The 26460-nt window shown below is 53.8% G+C and overlaps 1 protein-coding gene across 4 annotated transcripts in view; it reads right to left on the reverse strand.

Annotated features, from left to right (window-relative positions):
- The window catches only part of CAMTA1 (calmodulin binding transcription activator 1), a 129072-nt gene that overhangs the window by 80626 nt on the left and 21986 nt on the right, over positions 1 to 26460 (reverse strand). For all 4 annotated transcript variants that reach the window (XM_074306364.1, XM_074306365.1, XM_074306362.1 and 1 more), the window contains one exon: positions 18911 to 19045. In XM_074306364.1, the coding sequence (XP_074162465.1) occupies positions 18911 to 19045 (135 nt within the window). The remainder of the gene's footprint in view (positions 1 to 18910; positions 19046 to 26460) is intronic.

Here is a 26460-nt window from a genome sequence, read left to right on the forward strand (position 1 = left end):
AGTTCTGGTTCTCCCCCTCTAGAACCCGGGGAACTTCAGGCAGAACTTGGATTTCTTAAAGACCCTTCTGGCTTCTCCAGAGTTTTCCTCCTCCCCATTTCCCACATCCATGGCACAGCATGGCACAGCTCCAGTGTGGGGCAAAGGCAGCAAGCTTCCTGCTCCCAGCCTTTCCTGTCCGAGGCGGGAAGGTCCGGGGCCTGGACGCTGCCTCTGGGTCCCAACAGTGCCCGGATGAGGCAGCAGAACTAACGTCGCCCGACAGTTCTGGGGATAAATGTATAAAAGGTTCTTGCTCCTGGTCTCATGTGTGTCTCGGGATAGCCCTGGAGAAGGGGCCCTACAGGTATTATTGTCATCCCCAGGAGACGTGTGGGAAACGGAGGCTCCGAAAAGCTTTCCCGGGACCACATAAGCTGGCCTCCTGACTGGAGCCCCTTGGGCCTAACACAGGCCCCGAAAGCTCTGCCACGAGGGAAAAGCGTAGGCCGTGCCGTAAGGGAGTGAGGCCCTGGGAAGACCCAAGCTCGAGTCTTCTCCCTCCCCCTGGGAGCTGCGTGACTCTGGGCAAGTTCCTGAGAACTCTTTGTCTCAGGTTTTTCAACATTCACTAGGGTTAACAACAGCCCCTCCCTCCCGGGGTTGTTGAGGGGATCATATGAGATGGTATTTTTTAAAGTGCTTAGCGCAGTGCCTGGCGCACAGTAGGTGCTATTTAAGTGCTAGCTATCATGAGGATGCTGATTTTGAGCCGGCTTTGTCAGGTTTAGAAAGAGAAGGCATGGGTTTTTAATTCCCTCTGTTAACTTGGATGCGTTCTTTCACCTCGGGGTGCCTCAGTTTCCTAATATGTAAATTTAGGGGGCTAAACAAGGTAATCTCTAATGCCCCTCCCCCAGCACTGAATTCTGTGATTCCTTCACCTAGAGGTAACCTGCAGGAAGATTTTTTTCCTCTTTTACTTCCATACAGTTCCTGTATTTTTGAGCAAGTCAAATGAAATGTTAGTTGAAAAGTACAGGAATATAATAGGTGCTTTTAAGATGCTTGCTGTGGTCCCTCATAAGGGAATAAAGCCTTGGATAGGCTTTGGAATATATGGCTCCTGGCCTTCCTTCATCCCCCCCGAGGCTGTGGGATTTGGTGGTCCCCTCAGACTTGCCACAGATTCAATACTACTTACAGGACAAAACTGGTCAAGAATGGGGGCAAATCAATAATGAATCCATTAATAAGCATTTATTAAGTACCACTGTGTGCTAGAGGGTAGCTGTGTGGTACATTGGGACAGAGAGCCAGGCCTGGAGTCAGAAAGCCCTGAATTCAAATCTGGCCTCTTACATTGACTGGCTGTGTGAATCTGAGCAGCTCATTTAGCTCCATTTGCCTCAGTTTCTTCTTCTGTAAAATGGGCTGGGGAAGAAAATAGCCAAGCAAACCCCCATGGGGTCAGGAGTCAGACAGGACTAGTTACAGAGAAGTAATGTGCCAGGCCGTGCGCTAGACTCTGGGAATTCAGGAGCGGAAACGAAGCAGCCTTTGCTCCCGAGGACTTTGTATCTACCTGGGGAAACAGCATGTGCACCTTAGGGCAGAGGTGATGTAGAGCCAGGCCTTCTGGCTCCCAAGCCCCCCGCTTCGGGCCGCCCCAGGGGCCTCTGCTATGCGCCATGAATTGTCTATAAGGAGCCAACGTGAATCGTAGGTGCTCATTAGGAGACAGAAAGCAGCCCTAGCAGCCCAGAGAGGCTCTACCAGCAACCGGGCGCCTCCCCCCAGGGACCCCCACCCCGTGGCTCCGAACACGAACCGCCTGGCCCAGCCACCTCCAAAATGCGAATCCTGCCATTCTGCATCTCACCCCCTCCCCTCTGGCCAGGTCAAGCTGGACCTCCCCATGAAGGCCGGTTCTGGTCCCTGGGACTTTCCCTTTATCCCTCCAGCCTGCCAAGTTCCGGTCTCTCTCTTCCTCCAAGCCTGATCGCAACCATGGAGGAAGAGCCATGTGGCCTTCCTTGACCCTCGCCACCATCGCTGTCACAGGCTCACAGGGCTCAGGGCAAAAAGAGAGCGTGGAGTCATCTGCTCCGGTCCTTTCAGTTTACAGAAGAGGAAACTGAGGTTCAGGGGGCAATTTGCTGGAGGTCACAGGGATATTAGTAGCCAAGCTGGGATTAGAAGCTCGGTCCTTGGCCTTTAACCCCCCCCCCCATTTTTGGACTAGTCCCTACGACAATCTCTGGGACATACACTGTCACTTAATGATATACTGCCTTGAGTTGCCTGTGGAAACCCCACTTATCCTCCAAGGCTCAGCTTAAGCCCCACCTTTTCCACCGTTTCTACCTCTAACTTCTGGTGACAACTTACTGTTTATACCACTACCTGCCATCGTTATAGAGCCAGGGTAGGTTCTTAACCTTCCGACTAGATTCCAACCATTGTGGGGCAGATCTTATAGAGAACCGCAGACGCTCAGGATCTCCGAGATCACCCAGTTTAACCCGTGCATGAATAAGTATCTCTCCTTCCCTCCCCCACCTAATATTCCTAATACATTCAAGTCATCCCAGATGTTCTTAGCTTCTTCCAAGGAGGAGGAATCCATTGGGTAATTGGAAGAATTAGCAATATTTTTTCTGGACATCAAGTCAAAAGCTGCAACTTTTATCCACTGTGCCTTTTCCTGGAGCTAAGTGGAACAAGGCTAATCTCTTAGTTCTCCCAATGCTCGAAGCCTCCGCTACATGCAGGGCTTCCTGCCACGGGCTTTCATTTCCTGTGCGAACAGCAAGGAGGAAGCCATCCCAACTCTGCCTCCCCCCAAGCGATGTCGAGTGGTGCTTTCTACGGGACCAGAGATTTTAGAGGGGAAAGCGGCGTGGAAACCATTTAACTCGGCCCTTTCATGTTACTGAAAATAGAGAACCATGACAGCGAGGCCCTGGCTCAAGGTCAGGGTTTGAACCCAGGTTTTCTGACTGTAAATCCATTCGGCATGGCTGGAGAGGAGGAGGGAGGAGAGAAGGGAGGGGAAGAAGGGAAGAGGAGAAAGAATAAAGAGAAGGGGAAGAGATAGAGGCAGACAGAGACAGAGAGAGATGGAGAGAAAGACAGACAGAGACAGAGAGATACACAGAGAAAGGCAGAGACAGAGACAGAAAGAATGAGAGAAAATAAGAGACAGAGACAGAGAGAGAGAGAGAGAGAGAGAGAGAGAGAGAGAGAGAGAGAGAGAAAGAGAGACAGAGAGAGGCAGAGAGAGAGAGAAAGGTAGAGAGAGACAAAGAGAGAAAGAATGAGAGAGAATGAGGAAAAAATAAGAGACAGAGACAGAGAGAGAAAGAGAAAGGTAGAGAGAGACAGAGAGAAAGAATGAGAGAATGAGGAAAAAATAAGAGACAGTGACAGAGAGATACTCAGAGAGACAGAGACAGTGACAGAGAGAGACATAGAGAAAGGCAGAGACAAAGAGACAGAAAGAATGAGAGAGAATGAGGAAAAACAAAGACAGAGAGAGACAGAGAGAGATACTCAGAGAGACAGAGACAGAAATAGGGACACAAAGAGAGATAGAAAGACAGAGAGACACAGAGACAGACAAATAGTCAAAGAAAGAGAGACAAAGAGACAGAAAGAATGAGAGAGAGAGAGAGACAGGGAGAGAAAGAGACAGGGAGAGGGAAGCCAAGTTAAAGGCACGAAGGCAAGAATGTAATGCTGAGTTTAAGGAGCTCCTTGTAGTCTAATTTGGCTGGAACACAGAGAATGTCAGGAAAATTAATAGGCAATGGGTCTGGAAAGGGAGGCTGGAGCCAGATTGGAGAGGACTTTTAAAAGGAATTGACTGGGTCGGGACTTCACTGCAGAGCTGGGAATCCTGCGAGATTTCTGGCTCCCTGTGAGACCCCGGTGTGCTCTCTGTGCTCTGGGGTGGCCTGTCCTTCTATCTCCTGAGGAGGAGAAAAAGTTCCTCAGGACCGTTGCGAAGGCTGCAGTAACTGGAGGCTCAGGGTTGAGCAGACACGTAAGCATTCTCTACCGACTTCATGGGGACCCAACTTTGATACGCTTTGGCCCTCCTCTGATTCATTAAGGAAAATAAACTCAGAGAGCAAACAAGACCAGGAAAGGGGTGGCTAGGTCCCTGAGCCCCCCACAGTGATACATGCATATATTCTATCCCTCGAACTACAACAAGACTGATGACAAAGAAGTCCCGGTATTTAGCATCCTATACATTTGTAACATGTATTTCTCATGCAAAGTGTATTAGCTGAAGGAACTTCCTACTCTGTTTGGAATGGAAATTGTTTGTGAAGACCCCTTTGACCCCTAATTAAATCGATATTACTACCGAATGACACCACTGTCCCCCATGTCCCAAACCAGGAAGCAATGGATGGAGAAGCAAAAAAAGCAAATTTAAGTTTTCTATCAGCCTTGAACAGCCCCAGTGCTAACCTGGTACCTGATACTTAGCAGGTGCTTAATAAATGCCTCGGATTAGTGAGTGATGTCCACAAAAGTCTACACCACAAATTCAAGAACTAGCAATTCTGATCCCGTGAAAACCGCTTTCCTAATTCACCCAGAGCATCATGGTTTTGCTGCTGCATAAAAATTAAAGCTGCCCCAAACTACCAAGCCTGCAGATCCTGCTATATCCATTCATTCAGTTACTCACTCACTCATTCATTCAACAAACAAGTCACTACTTTAATTAAGTCCCTGGAGTTACAAAGACAAAAATGAAGCAATATTTTTCTTTGAAGGAAGTGACATTGCAATGGAAAGACTACAGAGTGCACCGAGACAGACCAAGATGAAATACGTAGCAAGAACTTTGAGGGAGAGAAGGCACCCTCACCTTGGGAGAGGGGGAATTGGGAAAGAAGGGTACACTCTCTCTTGGAAGGAGGTAGCGCTGGAGCTGACCCACAGGAAGCTGGGGATTCTAGGAGGGGAAGGGGGCAGGGAGGACATTCTAGGCTATAGGCTGCTGTCAGGAAGCCCCGAGAAAAGATGATCTGTTAGGATCATGGGAAAGGGAAGGGAATAAGCATTTATCTACTGCCCACGCTATGCCGGGCACTAGGCTAAGCAGTTCATAAAAATCAGAGATTTAAATATGGAGGGACTACTAGAGGCCATTGAAGGCCATAAAAGGCCCCGTCGCTTCATTTTGTAAATGAGACCCAGAGAGAAGAAGGCTTCTGCCCAAGATCACACAGTAATTAAGGGGTGGACTGGGACTCAAATGCAGTATTTATGGCTTCCTCCTCATGGGCACTGTCTCAGTCATCCCATGTGATGTCCTTCCATTAGTCTTCTGCAGAGAATCCCCTCTTTTGGAGCTTTCATATCTCATGGAGACCAGTGCCTCACAGTGATGGCTGGGGAGGGACGGCTTCCTCACAAAATGGGTCTCCCCCACCCTCGTTCTCAATCTGAAGGCTCCAAAGCTTCTCAGACGTGATCTGACTGGTGTAGCTGTCCTTTCTCATGGCTCAGGTGGCCGCCCCTTTGTGCCTTCCCATCCCATGCTTATAACTCTCATCCAGGTTCTCCCATGAGGTCACAGGGAGTCTTGTTGTTCTGACCCATGAGTCAGTGTGGAGGTCCGAGGGGACATTGCACCTGAAAATCCGCTGCAACATGACTCTGGGTGCGCACACACCTACTGGCTAAGTAGAAAGCCCAGAATTACATGATAGTGTGGAAGTGCTTCCAGGGGCCTCGTCACATGGGGTACAGAGTCTGCCCACACTCTGAATTAGAAAGCAGAAGGTCAAAGGTTCAAGCAGAAGCCCGGCTTAGACCTCTCTCGAGTCCACTCTCCGGGTGGTGGGTGAGGGGGGACAGCCATTGGCCCTCAGTGTGGATTAAATGAGACCACAGAACTACAACGGGAAAGGATCTCAGAGACCGCAGGTGCAACCTTCTAGTTTTACAAATGAGGAAACTGAGTCTGAAGGCGTTATGAGAGTTGTCAAAGGTGTCTTGTGAACACCAATGCCCTGGGACCAGCCATGCTACCTGGCATCAGTGGCTTACATTGGCTTGATGCAGAACATTCCTCCCAACAAGTGCACGTGGCAGACATGGCTGCCTTATCAAGGAAGACGCTCAGGCACTGGGATGTTACGTGACTTGTCCTGGACACACCTCCAGGCTCCAGGCCCAGCTCCGCTTCTACGACACATGCAGCCCCAAGCCACACACCAGGCTCAGGGGACCCCAGCAGGGCAAGGCCCAGGTCGGACACCCCAAAGGCCTGCAGGGCTGAAGCTGGGGGCGTCACCACATATGAGTCCTGGGGATGGGATCAGTCCTGTATCCACCTTAGCCTTTCTTTCAGGCAATCCGTCTCTCTCGGTTCACGTCAGTGAATGGTTCCAAGCCATTTACAAAGTGCCATGGGCTCTGTGTGTGGGATTAACACGAGCACCATATAAGACGCTGCCCCTTTCCTGAACAAAAGGCGTAGGGCAGACAGACGTAAGTGACTCTGGTCCAGATGAATGACCAGACTAGTGATTTAATTGGTATGAGGCCCTTTGGGGGAGTAGCTGGCTAGCATCCGCTTGGAAACTTATGGTCCTGGAGGGGTGCAAAGTACCCCGGAGGTGTGCCCTGCGTCACCCAGGCTCACGTGGGCAGCGTCTGGCAGATGGGGGCCTTAGATTCGGATCTTCCTGACTCTGGGCCTCTCTGAAGTCCACATCAGTAATAAAAACCTCCATTTATGGAATCTTTCAAGTTGTGAAATGCAGAGAGGTGCGGCTTCAAGGAGACTCTGGGCCCCAGGAGCAGGACTCTGGACAGAGACAGACATCTTGGCCCATTCCTCCGGCCTAAAGGGTGAGATCGGGGAAGAGAGCCGGGGACAAGCACCAGGGGACTGCAACTATGCCAGAAATACCCTGGCCCACCTATCATTCCACCAGCCCTTCTCACACCATTTCTTCCCATCAGCCATGGGTTTCTTCTGTCCAAGAAGCCTCAGCACAGGAGCTTGCAGCTGGCCCATCACAAGCAGCTCTCGCTTGGTTTAGCAGCTGCGGGGGGATCCCGGGAGCTTTTCCCGAGTGCAGGGAAAGGGGCTGCCTTCTCCATGTCCTTCAGCATCTCTTTCTAGACTATGTGGAAGATGCAAGTGGGCCTTAAAAGGCAGAGATGTGGTTGGTAGATGAAAGAAGTTGAGGAAAGAAACCTTAAGCCAAGAGACAATTCCAAGTGAACATATATGCTCAACTCTGGATAGGGTCTGTGGGTGTGCTTAGCAACAAACAGATTATTGTCTGTGCCTAGCCTCTTAAACCATGGTTCACAACCCCATGTGAGGTTTTGTAACTCAATGTGGGGGTGGCAAATTATGATTTATTAACAGGAAATTTTTGATTTGTATACCTACTTTATATATCCATATACCCAGTGTCATGTAAAAGTTTCTCGGGTGAAAAGGGGACATAAGTGGGCAAAGTTTAAGAAACCCTATTTTGTCAATTAAACTCTAGTCTGTAACTAGGATATGGGGCCCTCAGAAGGAATGGCAGCAAGGATAGAGAGCTGGTCTGGAGTCAGAAAGATCTGGGTCGTTCAGCCTCTCAGTAACCCCCCCCCCCGATTCAGCAAAACAATAAGTTGCAGAGGTGTTGACCTACGTCGATATAGAGTATTTGCCCATCTAAGGGTCCCCTTTTCCAGTGAAATGGCAGATCCCATCACTAGCCCTATCCCATAACTAGAGCAGGTTAATGGGTTTTACCAAATGGCAGGAAATTTAGAAGCTCTGTCCCAGAACAGGATTTCTCTCTAGAATCCAGCCCTTTGACCCAATGCCATCCCCGCCTCCATTTCCCCATCAATAGCCACAGCGCCAGGTAGCCTCATCCCAGGAGAGTGCTCCCTGTGCCCACTTTTCCCCAGGTCCCCATCGTCATCACAGACGGGTCTCTGAATTAAAGTCTTGCTGTGCTTTGTCATCAGTGGGGCCTCGGAGAAGCAGCCCTGGTTCTCTGTCCTTTCCCAAGAGTTCATCAGGCAAAGGGATCCTCCACACTGGTGTGAGCCTGAGCCCACAGAGGGACAATTCTCCTCCCCGCTTCGGTGAAGGCCACCCTGAGGACCAAACGCAACCTCCTTGGCCGGCCACTGGCTGGTGCACCTCCAAACTCTAGGAAAGCTACATTCCTACCTTGTCTCAGCCCCGGGCAGAATGAAGCTATTGATCGCAGACCTCCCTTTAATCCTGGCAGAGCTGTGCCCCAAAGAGCAATTAAAAATAGAGTAGCAGAATCTAAGCTGCTTAATGGAAGATCTAGGAGAAGAGGCAGGCTCGGAGAAGGGAGGGAGAGCGGGAGAGAGAGGCTGGCTATTCGTCTACCTGGTCACAAGTCAGAATCAGAGCCTCCCAGACAGACATTCGGAAAGGATTAGGGTCATCTAGTCCATCTTATGTTACAAATGAGGAGACGGGCCCTGGGAATTAAGGTCCACAAGTGAGCATTCGAACCCAGGCCTCATGGTGCCATAGTGCTTCTCCAAGAAACGATATGGAGGGTGCCAGGGGGTGGTTCCCATTGAGTGTGTGGGGTTTAATTTTTAAATTTATTTTAAATTTTAAAAATTTACTTAATAGTCACTTGTGTTTTTTTTTGAAAAAGGTTTGGGAGGGTTGGAAGGTTTCCTGTTGCCCTTCTCCAATTGGAAAGCAAGACATTAGACCTCCTAGCCTTGTCACAGGGGAAGAATAATGGCCATTTGTAATGGAGAAAGACCCCCCCCAAAATTGGCTAAACAGATAGCAGGGCCTCTCACCTTGGCAGAGCAGCTTGCTCAATATGTTTCCAGTGGCCACCTCAGCAAAAGAGAAAGTTCTCAGAAACACTTTGGGGCACAATTCCCCCATGCTCCCAAGGCCGGCATGCAGAGCCTCGATAAGCTATTGCTCTCCAGGGTGTGATGTCCGTGCCATGGCTCTTGCCCTGCTTCAAAACAATCTCCCATTCGTTTTCATATAAACTCCTGGAGGGCAGAAGTGATTTCACTTTGTGTCTGTAGCACCCATCAGCGCCTGGCCCATAGTGGGCACATCAGAAATGCCTCCCACTGTCCAGTTTCTGGGGCCTCCCTGCCTCTGCTTCTGGAAAAACAAATGAACTGCGAGGCTATTTGGAAGTATTCAAAGAAATAAATGGCTGGTTTTGGAGAAGAAAGTAGAGGTGTTTTATGAAGTGACTGTAGTACTGGGCTTGAAGTCAAGAAACCTCAAATCTGGCTCCATATTCGAAGTAGCCCATGACCCTGGGCAAATTCATCTTTGCCTCAGTTTTCTGATCTGTAAAATGGGGATAACAACATCTAGCTCACAAGGTTATCATGAGGATCAGATGGGATATGTGTAAAGTGCTTAGCACGGTGCCTGGCCCATAGGAGACACGATATAAATGTCAGCAATGACGATGATGATGATGATGATGATATAAGAAGAAAAAGAATTCAGCTGGATTTTTGCTCAGAGCAGCCACAAGGACAGGATCAATAGAAATTTGTTTCTAGCACAAGGTGACAAATGAAAGGGCATACTTCTTCCAAAGGGAGGAAGGCAAACTTCCCAGGATAACCCCACATCTGACTTCCATGTCCTTCATCAGCCTGCTCAGCAGTACAGCAGAACCAACGCTGGGTCACGCTTTCCTTGGACCAATCACTGTATTTCCCATCTCAAGGGGCCTAACTTCCTTCCCAACCTCTTTGGGGATGAAGTTAGACAGGCTTCCTTTAATTCTCAACTAAAATTCTATTTTCAAGAATATTTTCCCCACCTTTTTTAATTCAAATGCTTTCCCTCTGCGAATTATCTACTAATTATTTATTAACCAGCTTGCTTTGTGTATGTTTTTGTTGCCTGCCCCCATCCCCACATTAGATTGTAAGCTCCCTGAGGGCAGGGACTGACTTTTGCCTCTTTTTGTATCCCCCAACACTTAGCACAGTGTCTGGCTTGTAGTGGGTGCTTACTACATGTTTGCACCCTCTCCTTGTGCAATCACCCCTGAGATCAGCCTGTGGCTCCTGCCCCAAACCCCAAACTGTTTATGGCCAAGGTGAAAGCCCTTCCAGTGCCAGCTCCGACTCATCTGCAGGCCTACCTGGGGGGGAGGGAATGGGCTTTTAGGTTCGTTGGATCTAAGGCCAGAGGGACCTTAGAAATGATCTATTCCAAACACCTTCATTCTGCACATGGAAGAACAAATTTGGGTTCTTCCTAACCTAACACCACTCGCTTACTTAGTAAATGGGGATTTGAATCCAGATCCCTGGCTCTGAGCCCACTTTGCGCTAACTTGATTTTTTTTGGCCTCTTTGAGCACCTGCTGGTCAGACGAGAGCACTAGAAAAGCTAGAAAAGAGGCAGAGTTTTTCCTCTCCCATCCCCCTCTTCTCTTCCTCCCATTTTCTGGGCCTGAGTTTTCTCTTAGGGGTGCAACTGCTCCAAGCAGGGGATTTTCAGGAAGTCACCGGCCAAACTTAAATCCTTCAGCTGCCCTTTGGTGTGGAAAGCGAGTGTCCCCCCTCCTTCGTATGCACTTCCTTCTCAGTGCCACCTTTTAGAATCCCCCCAACTTGGAAATTCACCCTAAAATGGGAGGCCCATGTTCCCCACACCTTCTGAGCTTCCCATTTCTATTACTAGCACCAGCATCTCCACAGTCACTTAGCTTCTCAAGTGGGGACCCTCATTAGCTTTTCCCTCTTTGCCCCAAATCCAATCTGTTGTCCAGTCCCGTAGTTTCTACCTCCACGACAACTCTCCTGTCTGTTCCCTTCTGTCTATACAATTCTCTGAGGTCCAGGACCTCCTCACCTGTTACTTTATTATTGCAATAGACTTTTAAATTTTTTTATTATATCTTTTAGTATACAAAATATATGCATGGGTAATACTGCAATCGACTCTTAGTGTTCCTGTCTTCCTATCTTTCCCTTTTCTATCTCCCCCTTCACAAGCTGCCAAAATGCCATTCCTGACATAGAGTCCACCAGGCCTTTAAACTCTCCCCGTGCCTCTAGGATAAAATGGGACCTCCCCAGCCTGGCAGTGAAAGCCTCCCCAGAGGGGCTCACTCCCCTCCAGTCTTATTTCACATCACCTCCCCTTCCTCACTGCCTCCTCTCCATGACATTCATTCTCTCACCTCCACCCCTCTGCAGGAGTGGCTCGGGAGCCTGGCGCGCGCTTTCTACGCCTCACTGAACCTTCCCAAGCACAGCTCGAGCATCTCTTTGTCTTGAGCCTTCCCTGAGCCCTTCAGCAGTGACTCTCGGCCTTTCTCTTGGGAAACTGCTTTGGATGTCTTGGTTCTATAGACACGGTAACACCCCCCCTCCACCTTAAGGGCAGGCTCGTTTGGGTTTCGTGCCCCCCAAACTCAATCCATGTTTGTGGAGCTGAATGTGTGACATATTACACTGAGGTGAGTAGCCAGGGGGAGAAAAATGCAGAAGCAGCGACAGTTGGGACTCACGTGAGCAGGTCCAGACCACACGTGATCCGAGCCTTCTCGCACATTAATCAAAGGAGATGCTCTGAGCTTGCTGGCTCTCTCCAAAGCCTTGTTCTCCTCGTCCCTCGGGAAGGCAGCGGGACCCCAGGGTTTACAGGAGGGTGATGGAGGGGGGTGAGACGCAAGTCACCCACATTCAAACCTTACTGGAGAACATCTGGGGCTGTTCTCCTTGGCTCTGGAAGAGACACTGGCCCTTTAAATACCCAGAGATGTGGGCATGAAGGCCCAGGCCTCCGAGAAGCCCCGTTAGTACAATTATTCACTCTTTCCCCCTGAAGGGCCTCTGCATTGCAGCTGTCCTGTGTGTGCGCGCCTGCACGCATATGTGTGTGCATGCGCATGTGTGTGTGTGCACGCGTGCGCCGGCTCTTAGCGCTGCCCTAGTTTATGCAGCACTGCAGTCCCCCAGCCCCTCCTCTCTCCCCCTGTCTCTGTCTCCCTGGCATTCCTTTCTCTCTGCCTCTTTCTCTGTGTGCTTCTGCCTGTCCCTTGATTTCTCTCCCCCTTTCTCTCTCTCTGTATGTCTGTCTTTCCTTCCTTCCATCCCTCCTTTCTTCCCTCTCCCCGGTCCTCTCTCTGTCTCTCTGTGTCTCTCTCCCTCTCATTCTCTCTCCTTTCTCTGTCTCTTTCTCTGTGTGTTTCTGTCCCTTGATTTCTCTCCCCCTTTGTCTGTCTCTGTCTTTCCTTCCTTCCATCCCTCTTTCCTTCCCTGTCTCTCTCTCTTTCTATCCTTCTCATTCTCTCTCCTTTCTCTCTGTCTGTCTCTTTCTGCCTGTCCCTTGATTCCTTTCTCTGTCTTTCCTTCCTCCCACCCCTCCTTTCTTTCTTTTCCCTGGCCCTCTCTCTGTGTCTCTGTCTCTGTGTCTCTCTCTTTCCCCAGTTCCCCCTCTCTCTTCTCTCCCCCCCCCCCCATGATGAGATCACACACGTTCCACTTCCTAATGAGCTCTAATTGAGAATTTGCCTCCCCCTTCCCCCCCACCCCTCCCACCCCAGCAGCCTGGGCTGATAGAGAAGAGCTGAATAGATAGCTGGGATGTGAGAGAGGGAGAGGGATGGGGCCTGGCACTGGCTGGGGGGCCAAGGGAGCTGGGAAGCCCTCCTCATGCTACCGCCTGGCTGGCCACAGCAGTCTCCCAGCAAAGGGGCTCCTCAGACGGCACAAACTAAGCGGGGAGCATCGCCATCACTGTGGCAGACCCTGGACTCTCGGGTCCACAGGGAGATGACCTGTGAGCTCCAGCACCAGGAAGGGCAGCCCCGCCCCATCTGTGTGTGCACGGCTGCATGCGTGTAGTTGCAGTGTGAGGACCGCAGTGACACGGCTGTGCACATGACGTGCCTTCCGCGTGCAGACCGTGCTGCACGTTCCTAGGTGTCCACACGTACACCGTGTGCAGAGGTGAATAACGGGCATTTTTGGACACACGCATGCAGCCCTGTGCACGTGCATGTGCGTGCACACACTTACTGGTTTAGCCATGTGTGAGCCCATGTGTGAATGTGTGGATGAGTATGTCCTCACTTTCACACATGTGTGCAAGCATGGCTGTGCGCAATGCTGCGTGACTGCGACACACGGGCATTAATATGTGTGAAAGGCGGCTCAGGCTAGTGGAAAGCAAGAGGGTCTTGGGAGTCAGGGAGGCAAGACTTGGGCTCGAGTCTCGCTCCCTCCACGCTAGTCCCTCAGCCCAGGTGGACGCTCTAACCTCTTCCTGCTATCAGCAAATCTCTCCGATTAGAGGCACAGATAGTTGCTTCTAGTAGATAAGCACGCGTGCATGTCTGTGTGCGGTTGTCCATGTGACTGCGTGCACAACGATCACACGTACGTGCATGAATCTCTGCTTTTGTGTGTGTTTGTGTATCGCCGCATCGAGGTGAACTGTACACATATAGAATACTTCTATTATCTGTGTATACACTGAAGTCCAGATCTGGCCTCACGTGCCGCTGGCTGTGGGGTCCTGGGTAAATCACTTAATCTTGTTTGCCTCAGTTTCCTTGTCTGTAAAATTAGAAACTGAAGATGCAGCAAACATGTGTCAATCAAACGACGCTTCAGAAAAAAGTCAGAGAGGAAGTGGCTGCCCCTCCGATACCTTTGCCGGGAAAACCTCAGAGGGGGTCGTCAGGTCCACGACCGACTGACTGAGCAACAACGAGGTCCTGCGTGATTGTGTGCGTGGTTGTGGTCATGTGTGTGGTTATGTGCGTGGCGTGTGCTTGGTCGTGTGTGTGGCGTGTGCGTGGTCATGTATGTGGTCATATGCGTGGTGTGTGCGCGGTCATGTGCGTGGCGTGTGCATGGTCATGTGCGTGGCTGTGCGGGCGTGGCTTTGGAGGGCACGTGGGTACCAGTCTCGGGAGCCAAAGGAGGAAGCCTATTTCTCAACCCCAGCAAGAGGCGGGGACGGGAGGATGTGGGGGGAAGATATGGATTGAGGTATTGGAGGGGAAACCACAGGCCTCACCATTCATTCACTCATTCGTTTCCCCATGTGTCACAGGGACTGGCTCAGAGAAAGCCTTCTCCCTCTGCCCTCTCCTGGTTTTCTTTTCTCCTCTGAGAGGAGTCATTCACCGTCCTCCTGGCCCCTCTGCCCACCCATGAGAGCCCGTCCCATTGACCGCAAGCCCGCGGGGAACAGTAAATCAGGGCTTCATGTGAGACGCAGCCAGACCCAGTACTCCCCTTTAACCCTGCTCCTCCCCAGTCCCCTCTTCGGCACCCAGAACTCAGCTGCACTGGACGGAGCGGGGCCACGAAGCCCACCCAAACGTGGCTCACGTTGATATGTCACCGTTCAAAACTCCCTTCGACCTTTACTTGCTCCGCGCCTCGGTTTCCCCATCTGGAAAAGGAAGCCGCCAGCTTCTCCCTGGTTCCTCCTGACAGTCTCTGATTCTTTGTCTTGCCTCCCTAACGGTTTATAATTAAGCTCCCTGAGGGCAGGAACCAGCACGTCCTGTTTCTTCAGAGCAGGCGCGGATTTTTGTGGGGCTTCCTCCCCTTTTTATGTGTAACACTGTACCTGGCACACAGGAGACACTTCACAAACACCTGTTAAATTGAGGGTCTCCTGCCATTACCCAGCATGCCTCTGATGCACAGCAGACCAGAGTCACGTGTTTCCAGTTGGAACATTGAATACCGGAGAAAACAGCCCCAAGCTTGCCCAAGGCCCCCCAGGTAATAAGTAGAAAAACTGGTCTTTGAACGGAGCTCCTCTGCTCCCGAGGGCAGCGAGGCTGTGGCCTGGCAGGGATAGAGCACTGGGCCTGGAGTCAAGAAGACCCCAAGTTCAAATCCAATCTCATACCCTTCCTCGCTGTGTAGTCCTGGGCAAGTCACACAACACTGGCAGCCTCAGTTTCCTCATCTGTAAAATAGGCAGGAAATGCCAAACCACACCAGAAATTCCGGCCAAGAAAACCCCAAATGGGGACACGAAGAGTGGGACTGAACAACCCCAACTTCCGATTTCTGATTTTCCTCAAGTGCATATCTGACCGTGACCCGGTCCTCAAGGGCTCCCCGTTACTCATGGATCAAATGTAACTTTTGTTACTTTAAAGCCTTTCCTTTCTAGGCGTCTCTTCCCACAAGACGCCCCCAATCCCTCCTTCCCCTATGGACCTGGAGAGCCCTCGCTCGTCCCTCCCCACCTGCCTTCCTTTAAGATCCAGCTCCAATTTCACCCCAACCATGCCTTCCCCCATTATCGTTATGCACCTTGGAGCTTTTGTGCTGTCTCCCCCATTATAACGTGGCTCCGTGAGGGGGAAGAACTCTCTTTTTGGTTTCCACGGCACTCAGTAAGACCGTCTGGCCCAGAGTAAGCTCTTTAGGAAGATGCTTGCTAATTGTTAAGTGACTGACTCCCAGGCCGACGTCACCCCGGCCTCTGTGTCTTGTGGTGGGACCTGGCCACTTGACTTGTGCTTCATAAACGAGGGGCGCCCCCCCAGATCTCCCGTGTTTTCCCTGGTGGATCTCCCACCAGAGCCGGGAGTTGGGAGGACCTGGAGTGGGAGGACATGGAGTCGGGAGGACGTGGAATCAGGAGGACCTGGAGTCGGGAGGACCTGGAGTGGGAGGACATGGAGTCGGGAGGACATAGAGTCGGGAGGACCTGGAGTCGGGAGGACCTGGAGTCGGGAGGACCTGGAATGGGAGGACATGGAGTCGGGAGGACCTGGAGTCGGGAGGACCTGGAGTCGGGAGGACCTGGAATGGGAGGACATGGAGTCGGGAGGACGTGGAATCAGGAGGACCTGGAGTGGGAGGACATGGAGTCGGGAGGACCTGGAGTCGGGAGGACCTGGAGTGGGAGGACATGGAGTCGGGAGGACATGGAGTCGGGAGGACCTGGAGTCGGGAGGACCTGGAGTGGGAGGACATGGAGTCGGGAGGACGTGGAATCAGGAGGACCTGGAGTGGGAGGACATGGAGTCGGGAGGACCTGGAGTCGGGAGGACCTGGAGTGGGAGGACATGGAGTCGGAAGGACCTGGAGTCGGGAGGACATGGAGTCGGGAGGACTCTGCTCTGAGAGTCCAGAGCCAGCCCTAGACCACCCCCAGCTGTGTGACCCTGGCCACATCATGCCACACTGTGTGCCTCAGTTTCCCCATCTGTAAAACGAGCTGGAGAAAGACCCGGCGAACGGCTGCAGTATCTGCCAAGAAAACCCCAAGCGGGGTCCCAGAGGCGAGTCAGGCCCGGAATGGCTGATAACGCCCACTCCGAGGTGCCCTTCCCAGTTCTGTGCCCATGGACAGCAGAGGAAGAGGCGGAACTGGAGGTGGGAAGGTGAGGCGGCTGCGTCGCCCGATCAGTGACCAGAAGCAATCCCCCCAGACAAGGAGCCATCTGCCCCCCCACCCCCCTCCGAAGAGCCGGGGGAGGCAGCCCCTCCAGCCAGGGAAGCCCTGACTGTTGGAGATTCTCCTGACATCCAGCTGACTTCTGACCTCTGGAGAACGGCTCGCCCCCTTCTCTGTCCGCCTCATGTTCGCAGCCCCCCCTGCCCCAGGCTGTGCCAGGCCAGTGCTGTGACCCTAAGCCCGTCCTGGCTTCCCCGTCTGCTTTCCCTCCAACTTATAACTCCCCTCCTTGAGCCAGGCGCAGAGCCGGCGCGGGCGTCGAGGAGGGCGGGGAGGCCGCCGCCTCTCCCTCCGGCAGCCCACTTGGCAGGACCCCTTCGGGCTGCCGCTGACCCGGACCACCCGAAGCTCCCCAAGCCCCAGGCAAGCTCTGCCTTCCCCGCCTCGGGCTGCCCTCGTAGCCCCTTCTTGTAGACAAAAGCCGCCTTTGCCCCTGCGCATCCCTTCAGTCTGCTGGGGCCCAGGGAGCTGTTCTTAGGGGAGCACTACTACGCTCCAGGCACTGCACGAAGTGCTTTTTAAATGCGTAAAGTAAAATACAGAGGATTTATACAGGAGACCTGCAGCTGCCGTCACTGGCAAACTCCCTGAGTGTGACACGAAAGCTCTGTCCGAGTCGCTGGCACAGAGACCGGCAGCACAGCCCTGGGGACCCCCGGACGCTGCTCCCCGGCCCGTCCCTTCTGAATCCTCCTGCCTGGGTCCCCCTCCCGGCCGTGTCTCTCCTATCCTCCACAGACAGAGAAGAGACCCCTGCCGAGCTTTGCTAACATGGGGCGGACCCCCCAGCATCCCCTTCGCTCCGGGTGCTGCTCCGGACAGGAAGCAGCTGTTTGGGACCCCGGCCTCTGGAGACGCTGGCTCCTCACAACCGTTGTTTTCCCTTCCGGAGTTCACCAACGATTCTAAGGAATCCTTCTAGAACTTCCCAAAGAAAGATTAGCTCATTGGTCTCTAATTTAACTCAGAACCCCCCTCCTCTCCTGCTTTCCGCGCCCTTCCCCCCGGCTTGGACTCTCAGAGGGAGAGGGCAGAGACAAAGCCCCCGCTTCTGGCTGCCGTTACTTTTCACAAGGGAAAAACTGCTAGGAGATGGCTTCCGGATGTGTGTGACTTCTTTGGAGGTGGGGGTGGGGGGGGGTTCTGGGAAAGGGACCGGGAGGCGGCGGTCGGGGGCCGGACTTGGAAGCATCTTCCAGGGCCGGGGGTGAGGAAGAACAGGAGGAAGAGGAGGGAGCCTGTGGGGGCAGCGCCGGGACCCTCGGGGAGGCCTCCAGGGCGGCCATGCCCAGTCTGAGAGGAGAGCGGTGGGCAGGGCTGCTGGAGCCCCCTGCGTGTGGGCAGCCAGGGACAAGGGGCGCTCCGGCCGCTCTCGAGCCTTCTGCGCCCGAGCCGGCACCATGGCCGCCCTGAGTCGGACGGTGCAAATGGGCGGAGTTACAGACGGGGCGGCGGCCTCGGGGCCAGGCACGCCTCAGGGCAGAGCTCGAGGCCAGTCCAACATTCCCACTTTATAAATGAGGAAACACTCGGGAAGCCCCAGGGGCGGCTGGCCCCAGATCTGACTCTGGAGCCAGCCTTTCCATCCGCCCCCCCCCCCCCAGTTTCACCCTCTGTGGGGGAGGGGCAAAAGCCTCAGCCCCCCTCCTGCAGGTGCCGGAGCTTTCAGGGCACAGACCTCTGGGGGACGTGCCCCCTCAGAGACAACAGAGACTCCCCTCCCCCTGTACCCAGGAGAAGGCCTCAGCCTCCCCGAGGCCCGTGTTTAATGAGACAGACGGTGCGGTGCTCCTGACCACCAGCGTCCCCTCCCGCCCCTTCCCAGTGTCCGTGCGGACATCCTCTCCCTGACCTCGCTGCAGAGAGGCTCCCGAGGTCACCTGGGGAGAAGCGGAGACTCCAGGGGCCCCTGGCAGCCCCCGACAGTGAAGCGCGATGCCTCCCACAGGGCCTCGGTCCTTCTGTCCGGGAGGAGCGCCCTCGGGCCCTGCTGGCTCCTCCAGCTCCCCGGAGCCCAGGCTCACGGCCTTCAGGGCACGGGGCCTCCGAGAGCCCGGCCGGGGCCTCCGAGCCGGCCCGGAGACATAACCATCACCCTGCCGCCGGTGCCGGGAGGATGCGCCATTCACTTCCCACCGTGACCCGGAGAGCCACCGAGGTCGCCACCGGTCACCGCGTGGGGGCGGCTGGGGGCGAGCCCTCGCTCCGCCCCCGGACCCTCAAGCGCCGTACTTGACACTCGTCCACGGGCTCGCAGACCTCCCGGGAGCCTCTAAGCCGAGGCAGCCCTCCCGGACAGCCCCCAAGTTCAGACGCCCTCTGGGACGCCGCCCCCTCGGCGGCCCCACCCACCCCCAGGCGCCCGGAGAGCCCCATTTGGCCCCTCCCCTCCCCTGACTATGCCCGGCGGTGCCCGGCCTGCGAGGGCCGGCCTGCTCTTACCGTCCAGTGACAGCCAGTCGTGCTGAGAGGAGGGGAGGGTGGGCAGAGCCCGGGCTTTGTACTCAAACACCACTGAGTTGGAGATGATCTGGTTGTTGAAGGCAACTTGTAGGGTCACAAGGCCAGTGTCGTGAGCTGAAAACACAAGAATGGGAGGTCAGAACACAGCGGGGAGTGCTCCCAAGCCCGCCCGCCTCCAGGGCCCGCCCGCCTCCAGGGCCCGCCCGCCTCCAGGGCCCGGAACCGCCTCCAGGGCCCGCCCGCCTCCAGGGCCCGTCCGCCTCCAGGGCCCGGAACCGCCTCCAGGGCCCGCCCGCCTCCAGGGCCCGGAACCGCCTCCAGGGCCCGCCCGCCTCCAGGGCCCGCCGGCCTCCAGGGGCGTTGGCACCTCTGCCTGCACCTGGGACTAGCTCAGCCCTCAGGGGAGCCCCCCCTCCCGCTCCTCCGCCCCTCTCCCAGCACCCCCCCCCCTCAGGCGTCTCTGGGAGTCGCTGGCCGACCGCGGATTTCTTTTGCATTTTCAGTCTTTGGGAAGCCCCGGCTCCAGTCTTCAAAGACATAGGAGCACACTGGCGGGAAGTGGGACAGTTAGAGCGGGGCCTTCGATTCGGGAGGAACAGCCTGGCAGTAGCGTCGGGGGCAGTGCAGAGGCGGATAGTCCCGGGAACACCGCAGCCACCTGGGGGCCTCCGGTATTTCTCAGGTTTGTCCATCTGACTCCCGGGGCATCTTTGATGGGCGCCATCTTCACAGAACGACGTGATAGATGGAGCGGCCCGGAGCCCGCGAGCCTGGGTCCCTGCTGGCTGTAGGACCCCGTGGGACCCCCGTAGCCCTCCCTCCGGGTTCTAGGCGGCTCCCCGTGGGAAAGGCGCGGAACCGCCGGAGAAGAGGGAGGTTCCTCACTGGGAGCCGCTGCCATCCCTACCATCTTCCTGCTCAGTCCTCATTGGACTGAGTCAGGAACCTTCGTGTCCTGCACTCCCACGGACTTGGGCCCGGGCCAGCCTCCTTGTGGCCCTGCCTGGCCCTTTCCTTTCTGACGCGCCCCTTCCCGGGACAAGGAGGCTCTGGCCGCCTGCGGTCCTTCTCTCTGTTACGGCCCCTCCCCCTCCCGACCCTTCCCCTGCTCTGTCCCCTCCCAGGACCAGGCTCCCACGCGCTGCGCCACCTAACCGCCCATACGTGCCACTTTAGGTTTCTTATCCAAGTCTCACGGCCCGTTTGGCAGAGAGGAGAGCAGGGGCTGCCCTTCTTATCAAGTGTCCGGAGGGAACATTTCTGCTCACATTTTCCTGGCTCTGGGGCTGCTAGGGGGCGCAGTGGATGGAGGCCCAGCCCTGGAGTCAGGAGGACCCGAGTTCAAATGTGGTCTCAGACACTTCACATTTCCTAGCTGTGTGACCCTGGGCAAGTCACTTAACCCCAACTGCCTGAGCAAAAACAAACAAACAAACAAAAAACCCGTATTTTCCTGTCTCTGATCCCTGCCCCCACCCAGCCAGCCTCCAAGGGCAGGATTTCAGCTCCAATTCCCTTTCACAGTTCTCTTCCATCTCCTTCTCAGGAGGAGCTTGGACCCTGAGGGCGCCCGCTCCTGCTCCCCAACCGTCCTGTGGGGCCCCAGGCTGCCCTCCCTGCCAGGCATCTCCTGGCCAAGGCCTGGCCCCAGCTGTGGTCCGGGGAGGGCGGATCTTCCGCCCTGTCATGTTCCCTGCAGGCAGGCTGGGCCTTGAAAAGACAGCTTTGCCCCCCCCCCCCCCCACTGTGCCCCGAAGTCTCCCTCCTGCCGCCTCTGGGCCCGGGTTTTATTCTTAGCTCCGTCTTCTCGACTCTGTCAACTCCCCCTTGACCTTTCCATGTCAGAGGACCTCACCATCCCTGTGCCCGGCTGCGGGCGTGGGCTGGGGACTCATTCAGGACAGGGCCGGGCTGGCCCTGGGGACCCTGCCTGCCGGGGAACTTGGGCCGGGGGCTTCGCGCTGTAAGGGAGAAAACACAACCTGCCCGTCTCACATATGGCCAAGCTCCAGAGAGCCAGTGTGGGCCCTGGAGCTGCTCTGCCCTGAGGCTGGGGGCCTCCGAGAGCCGCTGCCGGGCACAAGAGGGGCCTCTGAGGCTCCTCCGCAGCCACGGGACGTCCGGCTCACTTCTGCTTCTTCATTAGAGAAAACACCCCCGTGGAAATCTTTGCCTCTTATGGCTCTGCCTAAATTCTATGGAGGACCCAGAGCCAGAGGAGCCTCCGGGCCAGTCTGTGCCGGCTCCTTCCTCCTCAGAGCCCTTCGGGCAGCAAGGGCCAGGGCTCTGGGAGCAAACTGGGGTCCCCCACGGTCTCCCTGGTCATTGGGGAGATCAAGCTAGAGAACTTGTGAAGCCTTTTAGTGAGGTCATCGACATGTCAGTGACTACCGCCATCCCCAGGACTTCTACTAACCACCACCACCACCACTACCATTATTACCACCACCACTACTACTAAACTAGTACCAGCACCACCACTACTATTACTACTACTACCACTATTATCACCACCACTACTACTATTACCACCACCACTACTACCATTATTACCACCACCATTACTACTAACTATTACCACCACCACTACTACTAAACTAGTACCAGCACCACTACTACTTTACTACTACTACCACTATTACTACCACCACTACTACTATTGCCACCACCACTACTACTATTACCACCACCACTACCATTATTACCACCACCACTACTACTAAACTAGTACCAGCACCACCACTACTATTACTACTACTACTACCACTATTACTACCACCACTACTACTATTACCACCACCACTACTACCATTATTACCACCACCATTACTACTATTACCACCACCACTACTACTAAACTAGTACCAGCACCACTACTACTTTACTACTACTACCACTATTACTACCACCACTACTACTATTACCACCACCACTACTAACCACCACCACTACTACTAACTATTATCACCACCACTACTACTAACCACCACCACTTCTACTAACTATTACCACCACTACTATTACTACTACTACCACTATTACCACCACCACTACTACCATTATTACCACCACCACTACTACTATTACCACCACCACTACTACCATTATTACCACCACCACTACTACTATTACCACCACCACTACTACTAAACTAGTACCAGCACCACTACTACTTTACTACTACTACCACTATTACTACCACCACTACTACTATTACCACCACCACTACTAACCACCACCACTACTACTAACTATTATCACCACCACTACTACTAACCACCACCACTTCTACTAACTATTACCACCACTACTATTACTACTACTACCACTATTACCACCACCACTACTACCATTATTACCACCACCACTACTACTATTACCACCACCACTACTACCATTATTACCACCACCACTACTACTATTACCACCACCACTACTACTAAACTAGTACCAGCACCACTACTACTTTACTACTACTACCACTATTACTACCACCACTACTACTATTACCACCACCACTACTAACCACCACCACTACTACTATTATCACCACCACTACTACTAACTATTATCACCACCACTACTACTAACCACCACCACTTCTACTAACCACCACCACTACTACTAACTATTACCAACACTACTATTACTACTACTACCACTATTACCACCACCACTACTACTAACTATTACCACCACTACTATTACTACTACCACTATTACCACCACCACTACTACTAACCACCACCATTACTACTAACTATTACCACCACTACTAAACTACTACTAGTGCCAGTACCACCACCACTATTGTTGCTGTCCCCCCACCATTACTATTATAATCGTTATCGGGGTCTGCAATTTTAAAACTCCTAGGAAGGAAGCGCTGGTCTTCAGGAGCTGCTTGGGGCACCAGGGGGTCAAAGACTTGCCCAGGTCCCACAGGCAGGATGAATCTGGAGGGGAAGATTCTGACCCAGTCTCCCTGACTGTGGGCTGCTCTAAGCTCGTTGCCTTGCTTTCTGATCATCCCCTTCATTATCAGCCTGGCCAAGCCCGGATTTGGAGATTCTTGCTCTGCCATGACGGACTTTCAGGGTCCTCGTCTGTGAAATGAAGGGCTGAAGCTTCTTGGTCACTCTTTATAAACTCTTCCTGTGTGCCAGGCTCTGTGCCAAGCTACAAAAGCCAGTTTCCTGCCCTCAAGGAGCTCCCAGTCTAAAAAGTCCCTTCCAGATCCCAGGAGCTTGAGCATCCCTCCATCTCCCATCTTCCCACGTCCGTGCAGTTTGAGGGGACTGAGTCTCAGGTAGAGCTGATGCTCTGTGCCCATCAAATGAAATAACATCCATCAGGGCTGCAGGGCCTGGCACACAATGGGTATTTAATAAACACGCGTTTCTCTTCCTCTCTCCCCTCCACGCCTTGTCCTGACTTGGTCTATGTAAGCCCCTTGAAGGCAATGACTATTTATTCCTCTTTCTATCCTTGGCTTCTATCCTTTGCACCTAATAAATATGTATTGATTGACTAATTGACTTTGGGGAAGTTAATAGAGAAGAGAGGGGGAGAGGCAGAGGCAGAGGCAGGCAGAGGCAGAGGCAGAGGCAGAGGCAGAGGCCCTCACAGTGGGACGGGCATGCAGAGAGAGACAGAGATAGAGGGAGACAGAGAAACAGGGAGAAGGGAAGAGAGACAGATGGAGAAACAGAGAATAAAATAGACACCAGAGACAGGGAGAGAAAGAGTCATAGGGAGACAGAGAGAAAAAAAAAGAAAGCTGGGAAAGCCAACAGGGGACCCTGGGCAGTGGTCCTGCACTGGGACGCCCGTTCCTCCACCCACTGGCTGCGAGACCTTGGGTCGGTTCCTTTCCCTCTCTGGCGTTTCAGTTCTGTCCGTCTGATGGAGAGAGAGGCTTAGATGTCCCCCTAATGTCCCCCCCCCCCCAGCTTTAGCAATCAGAGTCCCTTCTTAACAGGCTTGGAGTTGGGGGGGAGAGAAGCCTTGAGCTCTGTGGAGAGGCCGTATCCTGTACAGAATTCTGGAACCCTCCTCGTATCCTTCCCAAAGGGAGAGAGCTTTAGCAGGAGGCCCCGGAGGTTCCTGGGGCGGCATCTCAGCTGTGTGTGCTTCTCCCTTCCTTCCCCCCTCCCGCCCCCACCCACAGCGTCCTCCAGCCCCTGCCGTTCCTCTACAACCAGGCCATCGGGCAGACGCTCATTAAGAGCTGCTCTAAAGGTCACTGCCCATTAGCGGCCGCTGTGATAGCTGCTTGTGCCGCAGGGGTGACCTTGGCGCCTCAAAGGGGCTGTGCCAGTGGAACACAAGTGCTGGCCAGCCCTCCCACGCTGGAAAAACCCCAAGTACGGGCCCTGGGACGGCCTGTGTCACGGTCTCCCGGCCTGGGATCAGCCTGGCCGAGTGTGGGGAGGCTCAGGACCAAGCTGGCCCCGAGAGCGATGGGTTTTGACCCCAGCAGCTCATGGAGACGTTTCCTAAGCTCAGAGGGCGAGGATCTGTGCCAAGGGAAGACGGCCCACGGTGGGCCCCACGTCCTCTGCCTGGCATTCAGGACACATACGCAGCCCGCCCCTCAGAGCCTGGGGTTCTCTAGCCCTCCCCATGCTCACATGCGCTCACTCTGCGCCCATCTCTCGATCTCACGCCTTTGCTTAGTTTCCCACAACTGTAACAGACTGAGCTAACACTATACTGAAGCTGAGAGCTAAGTGGGCTGAGACAGGAAGGTCTGAACCAGAACTTGAACTTGAGACTCCCCATCCAGCGCTCTGTCAGCCGCACCAGCCGCCCCTTCCGGGTTCTCGGCTTCCCACCCTGACTTCTTCACCTGCTGAATCAGAGCCCACTGGGTTTGGGTCCCCACACCCAGGCACGGCAGCTCCCCGACTCCGGACCTTCCCCCGGGCTCGGTTTGTGCCCCTCCTGGGCGCCAGGTCCGCCTCTGGCACTCCCTGGCCATGTGGCCCTGTGCCCTTCAGTGCACCTGGGACAACCGCCGTTGGGCTAACACTGCTGGGCGCCTGCCCTTTCCCCCATGGGTTTGGTTTGAAAAGAACGCTTTTCCCCGGGAGGAAAGGGCCAAGAGATCGGCCAGCATGAAGGGGATGCCCAAGATCCTGCTCAACTACATAGCATGATGACTGTCATACATGGGAAATTCGGTTCATTTCTGCCCTCAAGGAATTTATAGTCTGGTCAGCCAAATCTAGCCTGAAGTCCTTGCACTGGATGGACCGCTGCACTGGTTTATTATCTGTGCTGAACCCAAATTTGACGTCATTTCTCACCTCCATACTTTTGCACAGGTTGTCCCCTGCCTTTCTCACCTCTGCCTGTCACAATTCTTCATTTTCTTTGAGGATCAATTTAGGTGAAACTTCCCATGAAAACCTCTGTTCCTGCCCCTGCAACCCCCGAGCTATTAGCGCATGCCCCCTGCCCAGATAACCTCATCCTGATTCACCGTGCACATGTCCCTAGATAGAATACAAGCTCCTTAAGGGCAAGGCCAGTTTGTGCTCAGCAGAGAGCCTGCATCTAGTAAGTTCTTGGTGAATTGAATTATGGGATCAAGGAGGGAGAATGGCTTTCTCTCTGCCCATGAGATGAGAAATGGGAGAACTCTGGACAAGACGACAACTGGCAGAGTCTCAGTGGGAAAGGCTGATCTTGGGGGCCTCTGTCCCAAGAGGGACGGGTGAAAATAAATGGGGCTCCCATCCCCAAGAAGCAGGGAGAGGCAGGAGACAGGCCAGACAAAGACCAGGTGTAGACGTTTATCCCTAGTGCAGGCAGCGTTGCCTCAGCAGTAGGTGGAAAATGGACAGTTTAATAGCATGTTGCCCGCTCTTTCCAGAGCCCAGGGCCCATGTGTTTCTCCTCCCTCTGTTATTACAGGCTCTGCACAATAGCTAGGTGAACATCCAAGAGGGCTGATGCTCAAGAATTTGTCAGGATGTCAGAAGGAGAACAACAGACAGGGGCTCTGCTTGAGGAGGGAGGGCCCTTGGCAGGCCTGGGCATGGGTGCTTCCCCTTCCCTTCTTGGTCCTCTCCACTGTCTCCCCTTGTTTCTTGTTAGAGTGAGAGGGCAGCCCCGGGCCAGGAGACAGCCCTATTTCATCTCCCTGGGCCCTCAGGAATGGGAGAGGGTCTAGTACACAGTAAGCCTTTAATAAGTGCTTGCTGTGACAAACTGATGGAGGAATAAAGGATGACAGGTGCAGGTCTGCAAGGCAGAGTCACTCAGAAGTCATTTAGTCCAGTGGTATCAAACTCAACTAAAAGCTGGAGCGGGGAAGGACTATTGAACTGGACACAAGGATCTCCAGGGGTACATACTGACTTAGAAAACCACAGATTAACATTATTTATGCTTTATTATATTTTTAATTGTTTTGTTAAATATTTTCCAATTACATTTTCATCTAGTTCAGGCTGCACTTGGGATCCTGTAGGCTGCTAGTAGGCTGAGTGTTTAATATCTCTGATCTAGTCTTCCTCTCA

Source organism: Sminthopsis crassicaudata, chromosome 3 (genome assembly GCF_048593235.1).
Source record: "Sminthopsis crassicaudata isolate SCR6 chromosome 3, ASM4859323v1, whole genome shotgun sequence".
Lineage (NCBI taxonomy): Eukaryota > Metazoa > Chordata > Mammalia > Dasyuromorphia > Dasyuridae > Sminthopsis > Sminthopsis crassicaudata.